General features: G+C 46.1%; 1 gene segment (V, D, J or C); it reads left to right on the top strand.

The window, feature by feature from the left end:
- The first annotated feature begins 1,278 nt into the window (after positions 1–1,278).
- LOC120022977 lies at positions 1,279–1,878 on the top strand. The segment is given in 2 exon segments: positions 1,279–1,327; positions 1,517–1,878. Coding segments are annotated over 2 exon segments (411 nt in total).
- The last annotated feature ends 20,782 nt before the right edge of the window (positions 1,879–22,660 follow it).

Genomic DNA, 22,660 nt, shown 5'->3' with positions numbered 1-22,660 from the left:
CCCGTTCATCAGTAGTTATTACATTGACTAAAATACCATGCTATTGTTTGAGGAGAGTCCACAACAACAAAACACTTTTATCAGGGCAACTGGTTTGATACATTCACCTCTGAAGGTAAATAATGTACTTACATTCAGTAATCTGGCTCTGATGTGTCATCCTGAGGGTCCCAGAGATAAAATGTAGCATAGTTTTGTTTGATAAAATCTAGTTTTATGTTCTACAGTTTGACCCCACTGCTGTCTCTGGCTTCATACCCACCCCGCCCAGCCATCTAGATGTGTGAATGTTAGTGAATGAGCTAATGATCCATCATGTATGACATTCCTGGAAGTGTGTAAACTCTAATTTGATATTACCATATAATTTGTCTGTGTTCTCTATAGTTATGTACTTGAAAATATATCAATGGACCAAAAATGGCACATTTGGTAAAACTCCTGTCAGGATTATTTCAAAATATTGTGCAGTAATGCAATTCTTCACTGGATCAGTCTGAAACTTTTCACACACACTACTGCCATCTGGTGGCTAAAATTTAAATTACACCTAGACTCCAATCTGAAAGTATGGCCTTTCTCTTGCATTTCAAAGACGATAAATTTTTTCGGTCAGGAAAACGTATGTTTTGTTTTTACTGATATTTTACCAGATTAAATGTGTTATATTCTCCTACATTAATTTCCCAGATCCACAAACTTCAAAGTGTTTCCTTTCAAATGGGATCAAGAATATGCATATCCTTGCTTCAGGTCCTGAGCTACAGGCAGTTAGATTCAGGTATGTCATTATAGTAGAAATTTGGGAAAAAAAGGTCAGATCCTTAAGTTACTGCACAGAACAAAACGTACAATATCTGCAAAGCCTTTTAACTTCAGACCTTATATCCCAAAACCCCATTATTTTCCCCCTTCATTTCTCCCACAGCAATGGTCAACGAACCAGAGGTAGAAAATGCTGACTCATTTCCGTGTTTTAGGTTCTACAAGCTGGCGAGCTCTATAGGATAGAATGTAATATGTAAAGAGCTGATGGTCTCATCATGGACTGTAGGGGGACCTCTAACTTTAATAATGTGAATGTCTCTACAGTCTGGACCACTAATTAGCATGATGTATTCAGATCATCTTCACTTCCCACTTCACTGACATGTTGAATATGGTGGAACCTGCCGTGGTCTACTGATTGTCATCTATTCATCTATGTGACACTCCTCTTGTTTTATATACATTGATACCAGACTCTTTCCAGCACTCTCACATATAACGTGATCAAACATGTTCACATTTCTCTCCACTGTTACTGTCTCACTGCTCTGTGCTGCAGGTACAGTTTCATAATGTTTCATTTATTTAACCAGGAAAGTTAAGAACAACATTCTTATTTACAATGAAGGACTTCTCTAGTTATAGATATTGATGTTTCCAAGCATATGTTCACTTCACCTGAGTCTTGATGTATTCAGGTCTAACTGGACCTAACTCTATTGATTTCATTCTCACTGTATCCTTACAGGTCTTGTTGAGGGGAGTGAAGTCACTCAGACACCCACCATACTCTGGGAACTGAAAGACAGGGATGCTCTGATGAACTGCAGTCACACTAAGGGAGCTGGCTACAACCAGATGTACTGGTACAGACAGCTTCCAGGAGAGGGAATGAAGCAGGTAGCCTTCACTACTCCCAATTCCAAACCTGAGTATTCAGGGGATTTCAGTGAAGACAAATTCTCAGCCAACAAGACTGTAGCTGAGAGGGGATCTTTCACAGTGAAGAAGTTGGAGGCAGGAGACAGCGGCATGTACTTCTGTGCTGTGAGTCAACACAGTGATACAGACAACAAGTACAGCTGCACAAAAACCCCAGTATTTCAATAGGATGTAATATAATATGTAAAGAGATGGTCTCATCACATACTGTAGGGGGACCTCTAACTCCCCCCTCTCTCTCTCCTCTCTCTCCCCCCCTCCCCTGCCCCCCCTCTCTCTCTTTCAAAGAGCACTTTGAAATCCCTGGAAATTGATTGAAATAAGTATGTTTTCAGCTTCTGTTCTGACCTGAAGTCAGTGCAGTGTATTACTGTTCTGGCCTGAAGTCAGTGCAGTGTATTACTGTTCTGACCTGAAGTCAGTGCAGTGTATTACTGTTCTGACCTGAAGTCAGTGCAGTGTATTACTGTTCTGACCTGAAGTCAGTGCAGTGTATTACTGTTCTGACCTGAAGTCAGTGCAGTGTATTACTGTTCTGACCTGAAGTCAGTGCAGTGTATTACTGTTCTGACCTGAAGTCAGTGCAGTGTATTACTGTTCTGACCTATAGTCAGTGCAGTGTATTACTGTTCTGACCTGAAGTCAGTGCAGTGTATTACTGTTCTGACCTGAAGTCAGTACAGTGTATTACTGTTCTGACCTGAAGTCAGTGCAGTGTATTACTGTTCTGACCTGAAGTCAGTGCAGTGTATTACTGTTCTGACCTGAAGTCAGTGCAGTGTATTACTGTTCTGACCTGAAGTCAGTGCAGTGTATTACTGTTCTGACCTGAAGTCAACACAGTGATGTAGATACCCTTCTCTCTCCTACAAAACCCCCTTCTGATCCTTTACTCCATAACTGCAGTGTACATCAACACCCAGCACACCTGCTATCCACCGCTGTAGATGTCTGAGCACATGGAGGAAGTTGATATCAAACCTCTAGACCAAATAATGTGGTTGATGTTGTTGTCTTGAAGAAACGGTTCAGGTATTTCTTCAAATTACATCCTATTTCTAGTGTGATGACCGCAGAATCTATAACACAGATCAAATCTAAAGACTAAAAAAGACAAATACTTTCAATGACGTAGATACCGGTATGTTCCACAATACACCTTTAAGTTGAACAGGAGACCTGTAGGTGAACAAGGGATCTGCTTGAATATCAACACAAGTTCTGACGTCAAAGTGATGTGATTTCCTTCCCCTCCGGCAGCTCAGTTCAACTCCCCTTCTCTATTGCCTTATTCTCCTCTCCCCCCTATGGGCTCTGGTCTAAAGTAGTGCACTAGAAAGGGAATAGGGAGCCATTTGGGATGCTGACATACATTTGACACTCCCACTAGATGACATCACATCTCTGACTATCTGAAAACCCTTTCTCCTTGTCCATGTGACTCTTCTCTCCAGAACCATCAACATGATCAAGCTTCTCATACATGTAGCAACTCTACCACTATGGGTGACAGGTACTAAATCCCTCATGAAAGATAGATTTACTACTGAAATATATTGCTGTCAATATGCCGAGTAATACTGTATATTTCATATTGTCTGTTTTCATCCACAGGGCTGTCACCAACAGACAAAGTTCACCAGACTCCTACTGCAATACTAAAAGGACCTGAAGATAAAGTTAATCTCACCTGCAGACACACTGTTTCAAGATACAACATGATACTGTGGTACCAACAGTCAGCCCAAAACACTGCTCTGAAACTCATTGGGTATGTGAGTAACACCAGTCCAACGGTGGAAGATTCCTTTAAAGGGCGTTTTAATGTCAGTGGAGATGGTGCAGCTAATAAAATGGCGTATCTACATATTCCCAAAGTGACAGAAGCTGAAGACAGTGCAGTGTATTTCTGTGCTGCTAGTGAAGCACAGTGTTTCACTAGACCCTCTCTCCTCTACAAAAACCCTCTCTGATCCTCTCATATAATACTGACTACAGCTCTATACACCTGCACCTGTCTTCAACCACTTCAACAACACTTTGCTATGAACCATTTGATATCAAACAGATGGTAATGATACTGTTATAAGTGGCTAGTTTAGATGGTTTAGGTTCACTTCCTCAGTTCTCCACAAGGAGGGAGTGTTTATCAACACACATTTTGAAGATGCTGTATGGTGGCACTCTATAGTCCCTGGTCAAAGGTAGTGCACTATATAGGGAAGAGGGTGTCACTTGGGATTGAGAAACTTTCTAAATATGTGTGGGCCTGGACCAGGGCCTGTGGTATGAGAGGGCCCTAGGAGGCCTGGGCCAGGGAATGCGGTATGGGAGGGCCCTAGGGGGCCTGGACCAGGGCCGGCGGTATGGGAGGGCCCTAGGGGGCCTGTAACCAGGGCCGGTGGTATGGGAGGATCCTAGGGGGCCTGGACCAGGGCTGGCGGTATGGGAGGGCCCTAGGGGGCCTGGACCAGGGCTGGTGGTATGGGAGGGCCCTAGGGGGCCTGGACCAGGGCCGGCGGTATTGGAGGGCCCTAGGGGGCCTGGACCAGGTCTAGTGGTATGGGAGGATCCTAGGGGTCCTGGACCAGGGTCGGTGGTATGGGAGGACCCTTGGGGGCCTGGTCCTGGTGACCCGCTGTCTCCGTATGTGTAGAACATCTATCTGATGCTGTCTGGACAAAAAGAGTATGGCGTGTCATACTTTATCTGTCCAGACATCATCAGATAAATCAAATCAAATCAAATTTTATTTGTCACATACACATGGTTAGCAGATGTTAAGGCGAGTGTAGCGAAATGCTTGTGCTTCTAGTTACGACAATGCAGTAATAAGCAACGAGTAATCTAACCTAACAATTCCACAACTACTACCTTATACACACAAGTGTAAAGGGATAAAGAATATGTACATAAAGATATATGAATGAGTGATGGTACAGAACGGCATAGGCAAGATGCAGTAGATGGTATAGAGTACAGTATATACATATGAGATGAGTAATGTAGGGTATATAAACATAAAGTGGCATAGTTTAAAGTGGCTAGTGATATATGTATTACATAAAGATGGCAAGATGCAGTAGATGATATAGAGTACAGTATATACATATACATATGAGATGAGTAATGTAGGGTATGTAAACATTATATTAAGTGGCATTGTTTAAAGTGGCTAGTGATATATTTCTACATAAATTTCCATCAATTCCCATTATTAAAGTGGCTGGAGTCAGTATGTTGGCAGCAGCCACTAAATGTTAGTGGTGGCTGTTTAACAGTCTGATGGCCTTGAGATAGAAGCTGTTTATCAGTCTCTCGGTCCCAGCTTTGATGCACCTGTACTGGCCTCGCCTTCTGGATGATAGCGAGGTGAACAGCCAGTGGCTCGGGTGGTTGTTGTCCTTGATGATCTTTATGGCCTTCCTGTGACATCGGGTGGTGTAGGTGTCCTGGAGGGCAGGTAGTTTGCCCCCGGTGATGCGTTGTGCAGACCTCACTACCCTCTGGAGAGCCTTACGGTTGTGGGCGGAGCAGTTGCCGTACCAGGCGGTGATACAGCCCGACAGGATGCTCTCGATTGTGCATCTGTAGAAGTTTGTGAGTGCTTTTGGTGACAAGCCTAAATTTCTTCAGCCTCCTGCAGGAGGCTGCGCCTTCTTCACAATGCTGTCTGTGTGGGTGGACCAATTCATTTTGTCCGTGATGTGTACGCCGAGGAACTTAAAACTTACTACACTCTCCACTACTGTCCCGTCGATGTGGATAGGGGGGTGCTCCCTCTGCTGTTTCCTGAAGTCCACAATCATCTCCTTTGTTTTGTTGACGTTGAGTGTGAGGTTATTTTCCTGTCACCACACTCCGAGGGCCCTCACCTCCTCCCTGTAGGCCGTCTCGTCGTTGTTGGTAATCAAGCCTACCACTGTAGTGTCGTCCGCAAACTTGATGATTGAGTTGGAGGCGTGCATGGCCACGCAGTCGTGGGTGAACAGGGAGTACCGGAGAGGGCTCAGAACGCACCCTTGTGGGGCCCCAGTGTTGAGGATCAGCGGGGTGGAGATGTTGTTACCTACCCTCACCACCTGGGGACGGCCCGTCAGGAAGTCCAGGACCCAGTTGCACAGGGCGGGGTCGAGATCCAGGGTCTCGAACTTGATGACGAGTTTGGAGGGTACTATGGTGTTAAATTCTGAGCTGTAGTCGATGAACAGCATTCTCACATAGGTATTCCTCTTGTCCAGATGGGTTAGGGCAGTGTGCAGTGTGGTTGCGATTGCGTCGTCTGTGGACCTATTGGGTCGGTAAGCAAATTGGAGTGGGTCTAGGGTGTCAGGTAGGGTGGAGGTGATATGGTCCTTGACTAGTCTCTCAAAGCACTTCATGATGACGGAAGTGAGTGCTACGGGGCGGTAGTCGTTTAGCTCAGTTACCTTAGCTTTCTTGGGAACAGGAACAATGGTGGCCCTCTTGAAGCATGTGGGAACAGCAGACTGGGATAAGGATTGATTGAATATGTCCGTAAACACACCAGCCAGCTGGTCTGCGCATGCTCTGAGGACGCGGCTGGGAATGCCATCTGGGCCTGCAACCTTGCGAGGGTTAACACGTTTAAATGTTTTACTCACCTCGGCTGCAGTGAAGGAGAGCCCGCAGGTTTTGGTAGCGGGCCGTGTCAGTGGCACTGTATTGTCCTCAAAGCGAGCAAAAAAGTGATTTAGTCTGTCTGGGAGCAAGACATCCTGGTCCGCGATGGGGCTGGTTTTCTTTTTGTAATCTGTGATTGACTGTAGACCCTGCCACATACCTCTTGTGTCTGAGCTGTTGAATTGCGACTCTACTTTGTCTCTATACTGGCACTTAGCTTGTTTGATTGCCTTGCGGAGGGAATAGCTACACTGTTTGTATTCGGTCATGTTTCCGGTCACCTTGCCCTGTTTAAAAGCAGTGGTTCGAGCTTTCAGTTTCGCGCGAATGCTGCCATCAATCCACGGTTTCTGGTTTGGGAATGTTTTAATCGTTGCTGTGGGTATTACGTCGCTGATGCACTTTCTAATGAACTCGCTCACCGAATCAGCGTATTCGTCAATGTTGTTGTTGGACGCAATGCGGAACATATCCCAATCCACGTGATTGAAGCAGTCTTGAAGCGTGGAATCAGATTGGTCGGACCAGCGTTGAACAGACCTGAGCGCGGGAACTTCTTGTTTTAGTTTCTGTTTGTAGGCTGGAAGCAACAAAACGGAGTCGAGGTCAGCTTTTCCGAAAGGAGGGCGGGGGAGGGCCTTATATGCGTCGCGGAAGTTAGAATAACAATTATCTAGGGTTTTACCAGCCCTGGTAGCACAATCGATATGCTGATAGAATTTAGGTAGTTTTGTTTTCAGATTAGCCTTGTTAAAATCCCCAGCTATGATGAATGCAGCCTCAGGGTGTGTGGTTTCCAGTTTACATAGAGTCAGATAAAGTTTGTTCAGGGCCATCGATGTGTCTGCTTGGGGGGGAATATATACGGCTGTGATTATAATCGAAGAGAATTCCCTTGGTAGATAATGCGGTCGACATTTGATTGTGAGGAATTCTAAGTCAGGTGAACAGAATGACTTGAGTTCCTGTATGTTGTTATGATCACACCACGTCTCGTTAATCATAAAGCATACCCCCCCGCCCCTCTTCTTACCAGAAAGATGTTTGTTTCTGTCGGCGCGATGCGTGAAGAAACCAGCTGGCTGCACCGACTCCGTTAGCGTCTCTCGAGTGAGCCATGTTTCCGTGAAGCAAAGAACGTTACAGTCTCTGATGTCTCTCTGGAATGCTACCCTTACTCGGATTTCATCAACCTTGTTGTCAAGAGACTGGACATTGGCGAGTAGTATGCTAGGGAGTGGAGCGCGGTGTGCCCTTCTCCGACGCCTGACCAGAAGACCGCTTCGTTTGCCCCTTTTACGGCGTCGTTGTTTAGGGTCGCCGGCTGGGATCCGATCCATTGTACTGGGTGGAAGGCAAAACACAGGATCTGCTTCGGGAGAGTCATATTCCTGGTCGTAATGATAGTGATTTGACGTTGCTCTTATATTCAGTAGTTCCTCCCGACTGTATGTAATGAAACCTAAGATTACCTGGGGTACCAATGTAAGAAATAACACGTAAAAAAACAAAATACTGCATAGTTTCCTAGGAACGCGAAGCGAGGCGGCCATCTCTGTCGGCGCCGGAAGTTAAGATACAAGGGCTACATACTATATTGAGTGACTGAGCATGGGTAAATGAGTGTGTGTGTATATGTATATGTGTGTATGTGAAGAGTTTCAGTATCAGTGTTTGTGGCTGAGTAGTAGAGATCTGAGGATGGCTGAGCGGTAGAGCCCTGAGGATGGCTGAGCGGTAGAGTCCTGAGGATGGCTGATAGGTAGAGCCCTGAGGATGGCTGAGCGGTAGAGATCTGAGGATGGCTGAGCGGTAGAGCCCTGAGGATGGCTGAGCGGTAGAGCCCTGAGGATGGCTGAGCGGTGGAGACCTGAGGATGGCTGAGCGGTGGAGACCTGAGGATGGTTGAGTGTTGGAGACCTGAGGATGGCTGAGTGGTGGAGACCTGAGGATGGTTGAGTGGTAGAGACATGAGGATGGCTGAGTGGTAGAGACCTGAGGATGGTAGAGTGGTGGAGACGTGAGGATGGCTGAGTGGTAGAGACCTGAGGATGGCTGAGTGGTGGAGACCTGAGGATGGCTGAGTGGTAGAGACATGAGGATGGCTGAGTGGTAGAGACCTGAGGATGGCTGATTGGTAGAGACATGAGGATGGCTGAGTGTTGGAGACCTGGGGATGGCTGAGTGGTAGAGACCTGAGGATGGCTGAGTGGTAGAGACATGAGGATGGCTGGGAGGTGGGACAAAGGAGGTATCAGAGGTATGTTGAGTGGGACTAGGGGCTCCGCAGTAAACTAAAACAATGATAACTATCCAAAACGACAATATACAAGGCATATTGACATTTGAGAGAGACATAATGCGAGGCATAAAGCAATCACAGGTGTTGATTGGGAGAGCTAGCTAAGACAACAATGGGTAAGACAACAACAGCTAATCAGCTAAGACAACAACAACAGGTAAAATGGTGATGAATGGGCAGAGAGGGTCAGTTAATGACACACAGGGCCTGAGTTCGAAGGCTGGGGCTAACATATAAACAAAATAAACAAAATGGAGTACCATGATTAATGAACAGTCCAGCAGTTATCAGCTATGTAGCCAGGTGATCATAGGGTCCAGTGAACAGCAATAGATAAAACAGGGAAGCCGTTAGGTAGTCGTTACTATGCTAGCAAGCGGGGGGCACAGCGTTTAAAGTTAGCAGGCCGGGGATAGTAGTAGCGCCTGCTCCGACATCCGGTAAAGGCCGGTTGGGGGCACAGCGGATGGAGATACGTCGGCAGACCAGTCGTGGTGGAACGGCGGGGCTTCGTGTCGACAAAGGGTCCAGGCCAGTTGGCGAAAGAAGTATTGTGGTTGTAGTAATTTAGTTTTCTAACCGGGAGATGCGCCTGGCTCACGGCTAACTGGTGCTAGCTTCAGGACAGGGGAGTTAGCCACTATAGCCTCTCGGTAGCAGCTAGCTAGCAGCGATGATCCGATGCAAAGCTCCAGAGCTTATGGCAAGGAACCGGTGGACTAGTGGAGTACTAGCATCAGCTGTGTAGACGAGTGATCACTGAGCGGGCCGGGAGGTGGGCCAATCTTTATACCTTTATCACAGTACTACGTCATACTGAGAGAGACTTTACCACAGTACTACGTCATACTGAGAGAGACTTTACCACAGTACTACGTCATACTGAGAGAGACTTTACCACAGTACTACGTCATACCGAGAGAGACTTTATCACAGTACTACGTCATGCTGAGAGAGTCTTTACCACAGAAACTACGTCATACTGACAGACTTTACCACAGTACTACGTCATACTGAGAGAGACTTTACCACAGTACTACGTCATACTGAGAGAGACTTTACCACAGTACTACGTCATACTGAGAGAGACTTTACCACAGTACTACGTCATACTTAGAGAGACTTTACCACAGTACTACGTCATACTGAGAGAGACTTTATCACAGTACTACGTCATACTGAGAGAGACTTTACCACAGTACTACGTCATACTGAGAGAGACTTTACCACAGTACTACGTCATACTGAGAGACTTTACCACAGTACTACGCCATACTGAGAGAGACTTTACCACAGTATTACATCATACTGAGAGAGACTTTACCACAGTATTACGTCATACTGAGAGAGACTTTACCACAGTACTACGTCATACTGAGAGAGACTTTACCACAGTACTACGCCATACTGAGAGAGACATTATCACAGTACTACGTCATACTGAACGAATGTCTGACTGCTTGACTGCCAATAACTCAGATACACATTAAAACAGGAAATGACCCATCAGATCTCCCTCTCTGCTCTACTAAACCCTGCTTCCTGTCCCACATAGACTCCTCCTGCAGGGTTCATCTCAGGTCTCTGATGTTTTAGATGTTCTCATAAGGAGGCAGCATCCCTCTATTAGATCACTGAGATGAGTTGATGAGAAGCCACCTCTAATTCATGAGGAGGGGTTTGTCTGTCTCATTCTGTCTCCTTAACAGTGAGTCAACATGATCACAATTCTTATCTCCATCACCATGGGTTACACAGCCTGGGCTGCAGGTATTCAGATCATTGATTTCATCAACTAATAATAACCTCATTTGATGTTTTTTATGTTTCAGATTAATATGTTTCTTTATATGTTGTTTCACCTCTCTCTCTCTGTGTGTCTCTCTGTCTCTGTCTCCAGGTTCTTCTCTCAGTAACCAGGTTCACCAGAGTCCTGCATCCCTGTACAGGAACCAGGGAAAGTTGGCTAAGATGGAGTGTTCACATAGTATATCAGGCTATAATCGTATCCTCTGGTACAAGCAATCCAACAAATTTGTGTATTTAGGATACCAGAATGTGAAAATTGGATTTCCTGAGGCTGGATTTGATATAGAAGGAGATGCTAATGCAGGTGGTACCAGCACCTTAACCATCAATCAACTAACTCCAAATAGCAGTGCTGTGTATTACTGTGCTGCTAGTTTACACAGTGCATCAGATCTCCCTCTCTGCTCTACAAAAACCTCATCCCTGGTGTACTGTAGACTAATCACACCTGTATTAACATCACACTGTATCTGACTCTGATTCAATGCCAAAACACTCACCAGCTGGTCTAACAGAAAGGGGAGGTTCCCTCTGATATACAGGAGACCATGATACAGTATGGTATGATATCATGTCTTTCCTGTAGGGGGAGTTACAGCTCAACAAATCCATGTGGACTCACCAGACACAGTACCACAGTAAACTATGGTGTGTTGTAAGGAGTCTGAGAGCTGAAGATCCATGTCCTTTTGAATGTTCATCATAAATGTGGAACACACTCTCCCCAGCTACAACACCATACTGTGGTATCAGCAGGTGGAACACACTCTCCCCAGCTACAACACCATACTGTGGTATCAGCAGGTGGAACACACTCTCCCCAGCTACAACACCATACTGTGGTATCAGCAGGTGGAACACACTCTCCCCAGCTACAACACCATACTGTGGTATCAGCAGGTGGAACACACTCTCCCCAGCTACAACACCATACTGTGGTATCAGCAGGTGGAACACACTCTCCCCAGCTACAACACCATACTGTGGTATCAGCAGGTGGAACACACTCTCTCCAGCTACAACACCATACTGTGGTATCAGCAGGTGGAACACACTCTCCCCAGCTACAACACCATACTGTGGTATCAGCAGGTGGAACACACTCTCCCCAGCTACAACACCATACTGTGGTATCAGCAGGTGGAACACACTCTCCCCAGCTACAACACCATACTGTGGTATCAGCAGGTGGAACACACTCTCCCCAGCTACAACACCATACTGTGGTATCAGCAGGTGGAACACACTCTCCCCAGCTACAACACCATACTGTGGTATCAGCAGGTGGAACACACTCTCCCCAGCTACAACACCATACTGTGGTATCAGCAGGTGGAACACACTCTCCCCAGCTACAACACCATACTGTGGTATCAGCAGGTGGAACACACTCTCCCCAGCTACAACACCATACTGTGGTATCAGCAGGTGGAACACACTCTCCCCAGCTACAACACCATACTGTGGTATCAGCAGGTGGAACACACTCTCCCCAGCTACAACACCATACTGTGGTATCAGCAGGTGGAACACACTCTCCCCAGCTACAACACCATACTGTGGTATCAGCAGGTGGAACACACTCTCCCCAGCTACAACACCATACTGTGGTATCAGCAGGTGGAACATACAGTCTCAGACGTTGTTCCACGTAATGGAACCCAATTATTGTTTTAGATGACATTACCTTCTTGGTTAAATTCACTGGTGTTTCCCAAACGATAAAATGTATTTATAATAATTATAAATGGTTAAAAACATTTCCCATTCAACTATTCATACCTCTGCTCCAAATATCCCACATGCAGCCCTTACAGCCGCTCTAGCCCAGCGGGCACCACTCACTTTCACCCGTTCACCAGTAGTTATTACATTGACTAAAATACCATGCTATTGTTTGAGTAGAGTCCACAACAACAAAACACTTTTATCAGGGCAACTGGTTTGATACATTCACCTCTGAAGGTAAATAATGTACTTACATTCAGTAATTTTGCTCTGATGTGTCATCCTGAGGGTCCAGAGATAAAATGTAGAATAGTTTTGTTTGATAAAACCTAGTTTTATGTTCTACAGTTTGACCCCACTGCTGTCTCTGGCTCCATATCCACCCCGCCCGGACATCTTGATGTGTGAATGTTAGTGAATAAGCTAATGATCCATCATGTACGACATTTCTGGGAGTGTGTAAACTTTAATTTGTTATTTGTTAATTCAGGAGAAATTTGAAAAAAAGGTTCCGATCCTTCATTTATTGTACAGAACAAAATGTATAATATCTCCAAAGCCTGTTTTAACTTCAGACCTTATATCCCAAAACCCCATTATTTCACCCCTTCATTTCTCCCACAGCAATGGTCAACGAACCAGAGGTAGAAAATGCTGACTCATGTCCGTGTTTTAGGACTACAAGCTGGCGAGCTCTATAGGATAGAATATAATATGTAAAGAGCTGATGGTCTCATCATGGACTGTAGGAGGACCTCTAACTTTAATAATGTGAATGTCTCTACAGTCTGGACCACTAGTTAGCATGATGTATTCAGATCATCAGTCCCTCCCACTTCACTGACATGTTGAATATGGTGGAACCTGCCGTGGTCTACTGATTGGCATCTATTCATCTATGTGACACTCCTCTTGTTTTATATACATTGATACCAGACTCTTTCCAGCACTCTCACATATAACGTGATCAAACATGTTCACATTTCTCTCCACTGTTACTGTCTCACTGCTCTGTGCTGCAGGTACAGTTTCATAATGTTTCATTTATTTAACCAGGAAAGTTAAGAACAACATTCTTATTTACAATGAAGGACTTCTCTAGTTATAGATATTGATGTTTCCAAGCATATGTTCCCTTCACCTGAGTCTTGATGTATTCAGGTCTAACTGAACCTAACTCTATTGATTTCATTCTCACTGTATCCTTACAGGTCTTGTTGAGGGGAGTGAAGTCACTCAGACACCCACCATACTCTGGGAACTGAAAGACAGGGATGCTCAGATGAACTGCAGTCACACTAAGGGTGGAAGCTACTTCCAGATGTACTGGTACAGACAGCTTCCAGGAGAGGGAATGAAGCAGGTAGCCTTCACTACTCCCAGTTCCAAACCGGAGTATTCAGGGGATTTCAGTGAAGACAAATTCTCAGCCAACAAGACTGTAGCTGAGAGGGGATCTTTCACAGTGAAGAAGTTGGAGGCAGGAGACAGCGGCATGTACTTCTGTGCTGTGAGTGAACACAGTGATACAGACAACAAGTACAGCTGCACAAAAACCCCAGAATTTCAATAGGATGTAATATAATATGCAAAGAGATGGTCTCATCACATACTGTAGGGGGACCTCTAACTCTAGTTCTACTAATGTCTAATCAGTCATTTTTCACAGTGAGGTCCTATGAGCAAGCTTTACAGTACAGGCTTCCTAACACTCCCTCTAACACTGTCACTATCCACCACCCTGAAGGAAACATGATACTAGTACAGCCAATCTCCTTTCACATCAGAGCTTCATCCAGGAGACACTCATATCACATCCTCATCATCATCGTCTTCCTCAGCATATTCATCATCTTCATCATCGTCATAATATTTTTCTTCATCATGATGTTCAGAGTTGTGATTCACCTGGCAGGTCTACCACTCTGGGTGACTGGTATTAAATCACTTACGATGAGAAGCCCAACGATACTACGAATGTCATCAAACTGAATAAAATATCCTTTCTCTCGCTCCTTCTCTCTCTTTTTTTCTCTCTATTTCTCACTTCATGTCATCTCTCTCTCTCTGTCACCTTCTCTCCCTCTCCCCTCTCTCTCCTCTCTCTCTCTCCCTTACTGTTCTGACCTGAAGTCAGTGTAGTGTATTACTGTTCTGACCTGAAGTCAGTCCAGTGTATTACTGTTCTGGCCTGAAGTCAGTGCAGTGTATTACTGTTCTGACCTGAAGTCAGTGCAGTGTATTACTGTTCTGACCTGAAGTCAGTCCAGTGTATTACTGTTCTGGCCTGAAGTCAGTGCAGTGTATTACTGTTCTGACCTGAAGTCAGTGCAGTGTATTACTGTTCTGACCTGAAGTCAGTGCAGTGTATTACTGTTCTGACCTGAAGTCAGTGCAGTGTATTACTGTGCTGACCTGAAGTCAGTACAGTGTATTACTGTTCTGTCCTGAAGTCAGTCCAGTGTATTACTGTTCTGACCTGAAGTCAGTGCAGTGTATTGCTGTTCTGACCTGAAGTCAGTGCAGTGTATTACTGTTCTGACCTGAAGTCAGTGCAGTGTATTGCTGTTCTGACCTGAAGTCAGTGCAGTGTATTACTATTCTGACCTGAAGTCAGTGCAGTGTATTGCTGTTCTGACCTGAAGTCAGTGCAGTGTATTACTGTTCTGACCTGAAGTCAGTGCAGTGTATTACTGTTCTGACCTGAAGTCAGTGCAGTGTATTACTATTCTGACCTGAAGTCAGTGCAGTGTATTGCTGTTCTGACCTGAAGTCAGTGCAGTGTATTACTGTTCTGACCTGAAGTCAGTGCAGTGTATTACTGTTCTGACCTGAAGTCAGTGCAGTGTATTACTGTTCTGACCTGAAGTCAGTGCAGTGTATTACTGTTCTGACCTGAAGTCAACACAGTGATGTAGATACCCTTCTCTCTTCTACAAACCCCCCTTCTGATCCTTTACTCCATAACTGCAGTGTACATCAACACCCAGCACACCTGCTATCCACCGCTGTAGATGTCTGAGCACATGGAGGAAGTTGATATCAAACCTCTAGACCAAATAATGTGGTTGATGTTGTTGTCTTGAAGAAACGGTTCAGGTATTTCTTCAAATTATATCCTATTTCTAGTGTGATGACTGCAGAATCTATAACACAGATCAAATCTAAAGACTAAGAAAGACAAATACTTTCAATGATGTAGATACCGGTATGTTCCACAATACACCTTTAAGTTGAACAGGAGACCTGTAGGTGAACAAGGGATCTGCTTGAATATCAACACAAGTTCTGACGTCAAAGTGATGTGATTTCCTTCCCCTCCGGCAGCTCAGTTCAGCTCCCCTTCTCTATTGCCTTATTCTCCTCTCCCCCCTATGGGCTCTGGTCTAAAGTAGTGCACTAGAAAGGGAATAGGGAGACATTTGGGATGCTGACATACATTTGACACTCCCACTAGATGACATCACATCTCTGACTATCTGAAAACCCTTTCTCCTTGTCCATGTGACTCTTCTCTCCAGAACCATCAACATGATCAAGCTTCTCATACATGTAGCAACTCTACCACTATGGGTGACAGGTACTAAATCCCTCGTGAAAGATAGATTTACTACTGAAATATATTGCTGTCAATATGCTGAGTAATACTGTATATTTCATATTGTCTGTTTTCATCCACAGGGCTGTCACCAACAGACAAAGTTCACCAGACTCCTACTGCAATACTAAAAGGACCTGAAGATAAAGTTAATCTCACCTGCAGACACACTGTTTCAAGCTACATCATGATATTGTGGTACCAACAGTCAGCCCAAAACACTGCTCTGAAACTCATTGGGTATGTGAGATTAACCAGTCCAATGGTGGAAGATTCCTTTAAAGGGCGTTTTAATGTCAGTGGAGATGGTGCAGCTAATAAAATGGCGTATCTACATATTCCCAAAGTGACAGAAGCTGAAGACAGTGCAGTGTATTTCTGTGCTGCTAGTGAAGCACAGTGTTTCACTAGACCCTCTCTCCTCTACAAAAACCCTCTCTGATCCTCTCATATAATACTGACTACAGCTCTATACACCTGCACCTGTCTTCAACCACTTCAACAACACTTTGCTATGAACCATTTGATGTCAAACAGATGGTAATGATACTGTTATAAGTGGCTAGTTTAGATGGTTTAGGTGCACTCCCTCAGTTCTCCACCAGGAGGGAGTGTTTCTCAACACACATTTAGAAGATGCTGTATAGTGGCATTCTATGGGCCCTGGTCAAAGTTAGTGCCCTATAAAGGGAATTGTGTTTCACTTGGGACAGTATGGGTGCCTGGACCAGGGCCGGTGGTATGGGAGGGCCTTACGGGGTCTGAGACAGGGCCGGTGTTATGGGAGGGCCTTAGAGGGTCTGAGACAGGGACGGTGGTATGGGATGGCCTTACGCGGTCTGAGACAGGGCCGGTGTTATGGGAGGGCCTTAGAGGGTCTGAGACAGGGCCGGTAGTATGGGAGGGCCTTAGAGGGTCTGAGTCAGGCCCGGTGGTATGGGATGGCCTTACGGGGTCTGAGACAGGGACGGTGGTATGGGAAGGCCTTACAGGGTCTGGGCCAGGGACGGTGGTGTTGGAGGGACCTATGGAGCCTGGGCCAGGGATTGTGGTACGGGAGGGCCCTAGGGGGCCTGGGCCTGGTGACCCTCTGTCTCCGTATGTGTAGAACATGTATCTGATGCTGTCTGGACAAAAAGAGTATGGCGTGTCATACTTTATCTGTCCAGACATCATCAGATACAAGGGCTACATACTGTATTGAGTGACTGAGCATGGGTGAATGCGTATGTGTGTGTATATATAGTCATGGCCAAAAGTTTCGAGAATGTCTTTAGATATTTTTGTCAGATGTTACTATGGAATACTGAAGTATAATTACAAGCATTTCATAAGTGTCAAAGGCTTTTTTTGGCAATTACATTAAATTGATACAGAGTCAATATTTGCAGTGTTGACCCCTCAAGACCTCTGCAATCCGCCCTGGCATGCTGTCAATTAACTTCTGGGCCACATCCTGACTGATGGCAGCCCATTCTTGCATAATCAATTCTTGGAGTTTGTCAGAATTTGAGGATTTTTGTTTGTACATCCGCATCTTGAGAATTGACCACAAGTTCTCAATGGGATTAAGGTCTGGGGAGTTTCCTGGCCATGGACCCAAAATATCGATGTTTTGTTCCCTGAGCCACTTAGTTATCACTTTTGCCTTATGGCGAAGGTGCTCCTTCATACTGGAAAAGGCATTTTTTGTCAATGTTCCTGGATGGTTGGGAGAAGTTGCTCTCGAAGGATGTGTTGGTACCATTCTTTATTCATGGCTGTGTTTTTAGGCAAAATTGTGAGTGAACCCACTCCCTTGGCGGAGAAGCAGAGACCTGAGGACGGCTGAGTGGTAGAGACCTGGGGATGGCTGAGTGGTAGAGACCTGGGGATGGCTGAGTGGTAGAGACCTGAGGATGGCTGAGTGGTATAGACCTGAGGAGGGCTGAGTGGTAGAGACCTGGGGATGGCTGAGTGGTAGAGACCTAAGGATGGCTGAGTGGTATAGACCTGAGGACGGCTGAGTGGTAGAGACCTGAGGATGGCTGAGTGGTAGAGACCTGGGGATGGCTGAGTGGTAGAGACCTAAGGATGGCTGAGTGGTAGAGACCTGAGGATGGCTGAGTGGTAGAGACTTGAGGATGTCTGAGTAGTAGAGACCTGAGGATGCCTGGGAGGTGGGACAAAGGAGGTATCAGAGGCATGCTGAGTGGGACTAGGTGCTCCGCAGTAAACTAAAACAATGATTACTATCCTAAACAACAAAGCATATTGACATTTGAGAGAGACATAATGCGAGGCATAAAGCAATCACAGGTGTTGACAACAACGGGTAAGACAACAACAGCTAATCAGCTAAGACAACAACAACAGGTAAAATGGCGATGAATGGGCAGAGAGTGTCGGTTAACTACACACAGGGCCTGAGTTCGGGGCTAGGGCTAACAGATAAACTAAAAATAAACATAATGGATTACTGGTATTTAATGAACAGTCCAGCAGCCATCAGCTATGTAGCCAGGTGATCATAGGGTCCAGTTAACAGCAATAGATGAAACAGGGAAGTCGTTTCTACCTAGCAAGCGGGAGACACAGCGTTTAAAGTGAGCAGGCCGGGGCTAGTAGAAGAGCCTGCTCCGACATCCGGCAAAGGCCGGTTGGGGGCACAGCGGATGGAGATACGTCGACAGTTCTGTCGTGGTGGAACCTCGGGGCTTCGTGTCGACAAAGGGTCCAGAACAGTTGGCGAAAGAGGTATTTTGGTTGTAGTAATTTAGTTTGCTAGCCCGGGAGATGCGCCTGGCTCACGACTAACTGGTGCTAGCTTCAGGACAGGGACGTTAGCCACTATAGCCTCTCGGTAGCAGCTAGCTAGCAGCGATGATCCGATGCAAAGGTCCAGAGCTTACGGCAAGGATCCGGTGGACTAGTGGAGTTCTATCCGTGTTGGGGAAGAGTCCGGGAGGCATCAGCTGTGTAGCTGAGTGATCACTGAACGGGCCGGGAGGTGGGCCACTCTTTATCACTTTATCACAATACTACGCCATAACGGACTACGCCATAACGCCATAATGTCTGCCTGCTTGAATGCCAATAACTCAGATACACATTAAAACATGAAATGACCCATGGAATTGATAAGACCTCACTCAGAGATCCACAAAAATATTATAACATTCAAAATGGGTGAATATTTCCTTTAACCATCAATCAACTACCTCTAGATATCAGTGCATCAGATCTCCCTCTCTGCTCTACTAAACCCTGCTTCCTGTCCCACATAGACTCCTCCTGCAGGGTTCATCTCAGGTCTCTGATGTTTTAGATGTTCTCATAAGGAGGCAGCATCCCTCTATTAGATCACTGAGATGAGTTGATGAGAAGCCACCTCTAATTCATGAGGAGGGGTTTGTCTGTCTCATTCTGTCTCCTTAACAGTGAGTCAACATGATCACAATTCTTATCTCCATCACCATGGGTTACACAGCCTGGGCTGCAGGTATTCACATCACTGATTTCATCAACTACTAATATCCTCATTTGATTGGTTTTATGTTTCAGGTGAATATGTTTGTCTCTCACTCTCTCTCTCAATCTCTTTCTCTCTCTCCAGGTTCTTCTCTCAGTAGCCAGGTTCACCAGAAACCTGCAGCCCTGTACAAGAACCAGGGAGAGTTGGCTAAGATAGAGTGTTCACATAGTATATCAACCTATAATGTCATCCTCTGGTACAAGCAATCCAACTACAGAGAATTGGTGTTTTTAGGATACATGCAATTGAAAACTGGATATCCTGAGACTGGATTTGATATAGAAGGAGATGCTAATGCAGGTGGTACCAGCACCTTAACCATCAATCAACTAACTCCAAATAGCAGTGCGGTGTATTACTGTGCTGCTAGTTTACACAGTGCATCAGATCTCCCTCTCTGCTCTACAAAAACCTCCTCCCTGGTGTACTGTAGACTAATCACACCTGTATTAACATCACACTGTATCTGAGTCTGATTCAATGCCAAAACACTCACCAGCTGGTCTAACAGAAAGGGGGGGTTCCCTCTGATATACAGGAGACCATGATACAGTATGGTATGATATCATGTATTTCCTGTAGGGGGAGTTACAGCTCAACAAATCCATGTGGACTCACCAGACACAGTACCACAGTAAACTATGGTGTGTAGTAAGGAGTCTGAGAGCTGAAGATCCATGTCCTTTTGAATGTTCATCTTGACTCAGTGTTGAACTAAGAATCTTTCACTGTTGGATATTTTCTACATATGAACGTGAATCTCTTGATTATTCTTGAACACAGATTAGATACCGTCTAAATTAATCTATAATTCCATATATTTCCTGAATGACTGCAGTAGTTATAACAAACATGTCTCTCTCTCCTCTTCTGTAACAGGTGAACTCCTCTGTTCCAGCGTTCTTCAGTCTCCATCTTCAGTATTTCAGAGTTCTGGAGAAACTGCTGTCCTGTTCACACTCTCCCCAGCTACAACACCATACTGTGGTATCAGCAGGTGGAACACACTCTCCCCAGCTACAACACCATACTGTGGTATCAGCAGGTGGAACACACTCTCCCCAGCTACTACACCATACTGTGGTATCAGCAGGTGGAACACACTCTCCCCAGCTACAACACCATACTGTGGTATCAGCAGGTGGAACACACTCTCCCCAGCTACAACACCGTACTGTGGTATCAGCAGGTGGAACACACTCTCCCCAGCTACAACACCATACTGTGGTATCAGCAGGTGGAACACACTCTCCCCAGCTACAACACCATACTGTGGTATCAGCAGGTGGAACACACTCTCCCCAGCTACAACACCATACTGTGGTATCAGCAGGTGGAACACACTCTCCCCAGATACAACACCATACTGTGGTATCAGCAGGTGGAACACACTCTCCCCAGCTACAACACCATACTGTGGTATCAGCAGGTGGAACACACTCTCCCCAGCTACTACACCATACTGTGGTATCAGCAGGTGGAACACACTCTCCCCAGCTACAACACCATACTGTGGTATCAGCAGGTGGAACACACTCTCCCCAGCTACAACACCGTACTGTGGTATCAGCAGGTGGAACACACTCTCCCCAGCTACAACACCATACTGTGGTATCAGCAGGTGGAACACACTCTCCCCAGCTACAACACCATACTGTGGTATCAGCAGGTGGAACACACTCTCCCCAGCTACAACACCATACTGTGGTATCAGCAGGTGGAACACACTCTCCCCAGATACAACACCATACTGTGGTATCAGCAGGTGGAACACACTCTCCCCAGCTACAACACCATACTGTGGTATCAGCAGCTGGAACACACTCTCCCCAGCTACAACACCATACTGTGGTATCAGCAGGTGGAACACACTCTCCCCAGCTACAACACCATACTGTGGTATCAGCAGGTGGAACACACTCTCCCCAGCTACAACACCATATGGTGGTATCAGCAGGTGGAACACACTCTCCCCAGCTACAACACCATACTGTGGTATCAGCAGGTGGAACACACTCTCCCCAGCTACAACACCATACTGTGGTATCAGCAGGTGGAACACACTCTCCCCAGCTACAACACCATACTGTGGTATCAGCAGGTGGAACACACTCTCCCCAGCTACAATACCATACTGTGGTATCAGCAGGTGGACCACACTCTCCCCAGCTACAACACCATACTGTGGTATCAGCAGGTGGAACACACTCTCCCCAGCTACAACACCATACTGTGGTATCAGCAGGTGGAACACACTCTCCCCAGCTACAACACCATACTGTGGTATCAGCAGGTGGAACACACTCTCCCCAGCTACAACACCATACTGTGGTATGAGCAGGTGGAACACACTCTCCCCAGCTACAACACCATACTGTGGTATGAGCAGGTGGAACACACTCTCCCCAGCTACAACACCGTACTGTGGTATCAGCAGGTGGAACACACTCTCCCCAGCTACAACACCATACTGTGGTATCAGCAGGTGGAACACACTCTCCCCAGCTACAACACAATACTGTGGTATCAGCAGGTGGAACACACTCTCCCCAACTACAACACCATACTGTGGTATCAGCAGGTGGAACACACTCTCCCCAGCTACAACACCATACTGTGGTATCAGCAGGTGGAACACACTCTCCCCAGCTACAACACCATACTGTGGTATCAGCAGGTGGAACACACTCTCCCCAGCTGCAACACCATACTGTGGTATCAGCAGGTGGAACACACTCTCCCCAGCTACAACACCATACTGTGGTATCAGCAGGTGGAACACACTCTCCCCAGCTACAACACCATACTGTGGTATCAGCAGGTGGAACACACTCTCCCCAGCTACAACACCATACTGTGGTATCAGCAGGTGGAACACACTCTCCCCAGCTACAACACCGTACTGTGGTATCAGCAGGTGGAACTACAACACCATACTGTGGTATCAGCAGGTGGAACACACTCTCCCCAGCTACAACACCATACTGTGGTATCAGCAGGTGGAACTTACTCTCCCCAGCTACAACACCATACTGTGGTATCAGCAGGTGGAACACACTCTCCCCAGCTACAACACAATACTGTGGTATCAGCAGGTGGAACACACTCTCCCCAGCTACAACACCATACTGTGGTATCAGCAGGTGGAACACACTCTCCCCAGCTACAACACCATACTGTGGTATCAGCAGGTGGAACACACTCTCCCCAGCTACAACACCATACTGTGGTATCAGCAGGTGGAACACACTCTCCCCAGCTACAACACCATACTGTGGTATCAGCAGGTGGAACACACTCTCCCCAGCTACAACACCATACTGTGGTATCAGCAGGTGGAACACACTCTCCCCAG

Source organism: Salvelinus namaycush, chromosome 28 (genome assembly GCF_016432855.1).
Source record: "Salvelinus namaycush isolate Seneca chromosome 28, SaNama_1.0, whole genome shotgun sequence".
In the NCBI taxonomy this organism is placed as follows: domain Eukaryota; kingdom Metazoa; phylum Chordata; class Actinopteri; order Salmoniformes; family Salmonidae; genus Salvelinus; species Salvelinus namaycush.
The sequence above is the reverse complement of the archived record's forward strand: the minus strand, read 5'-3'. Positions and strand labels throughout refer to the sequence as shown.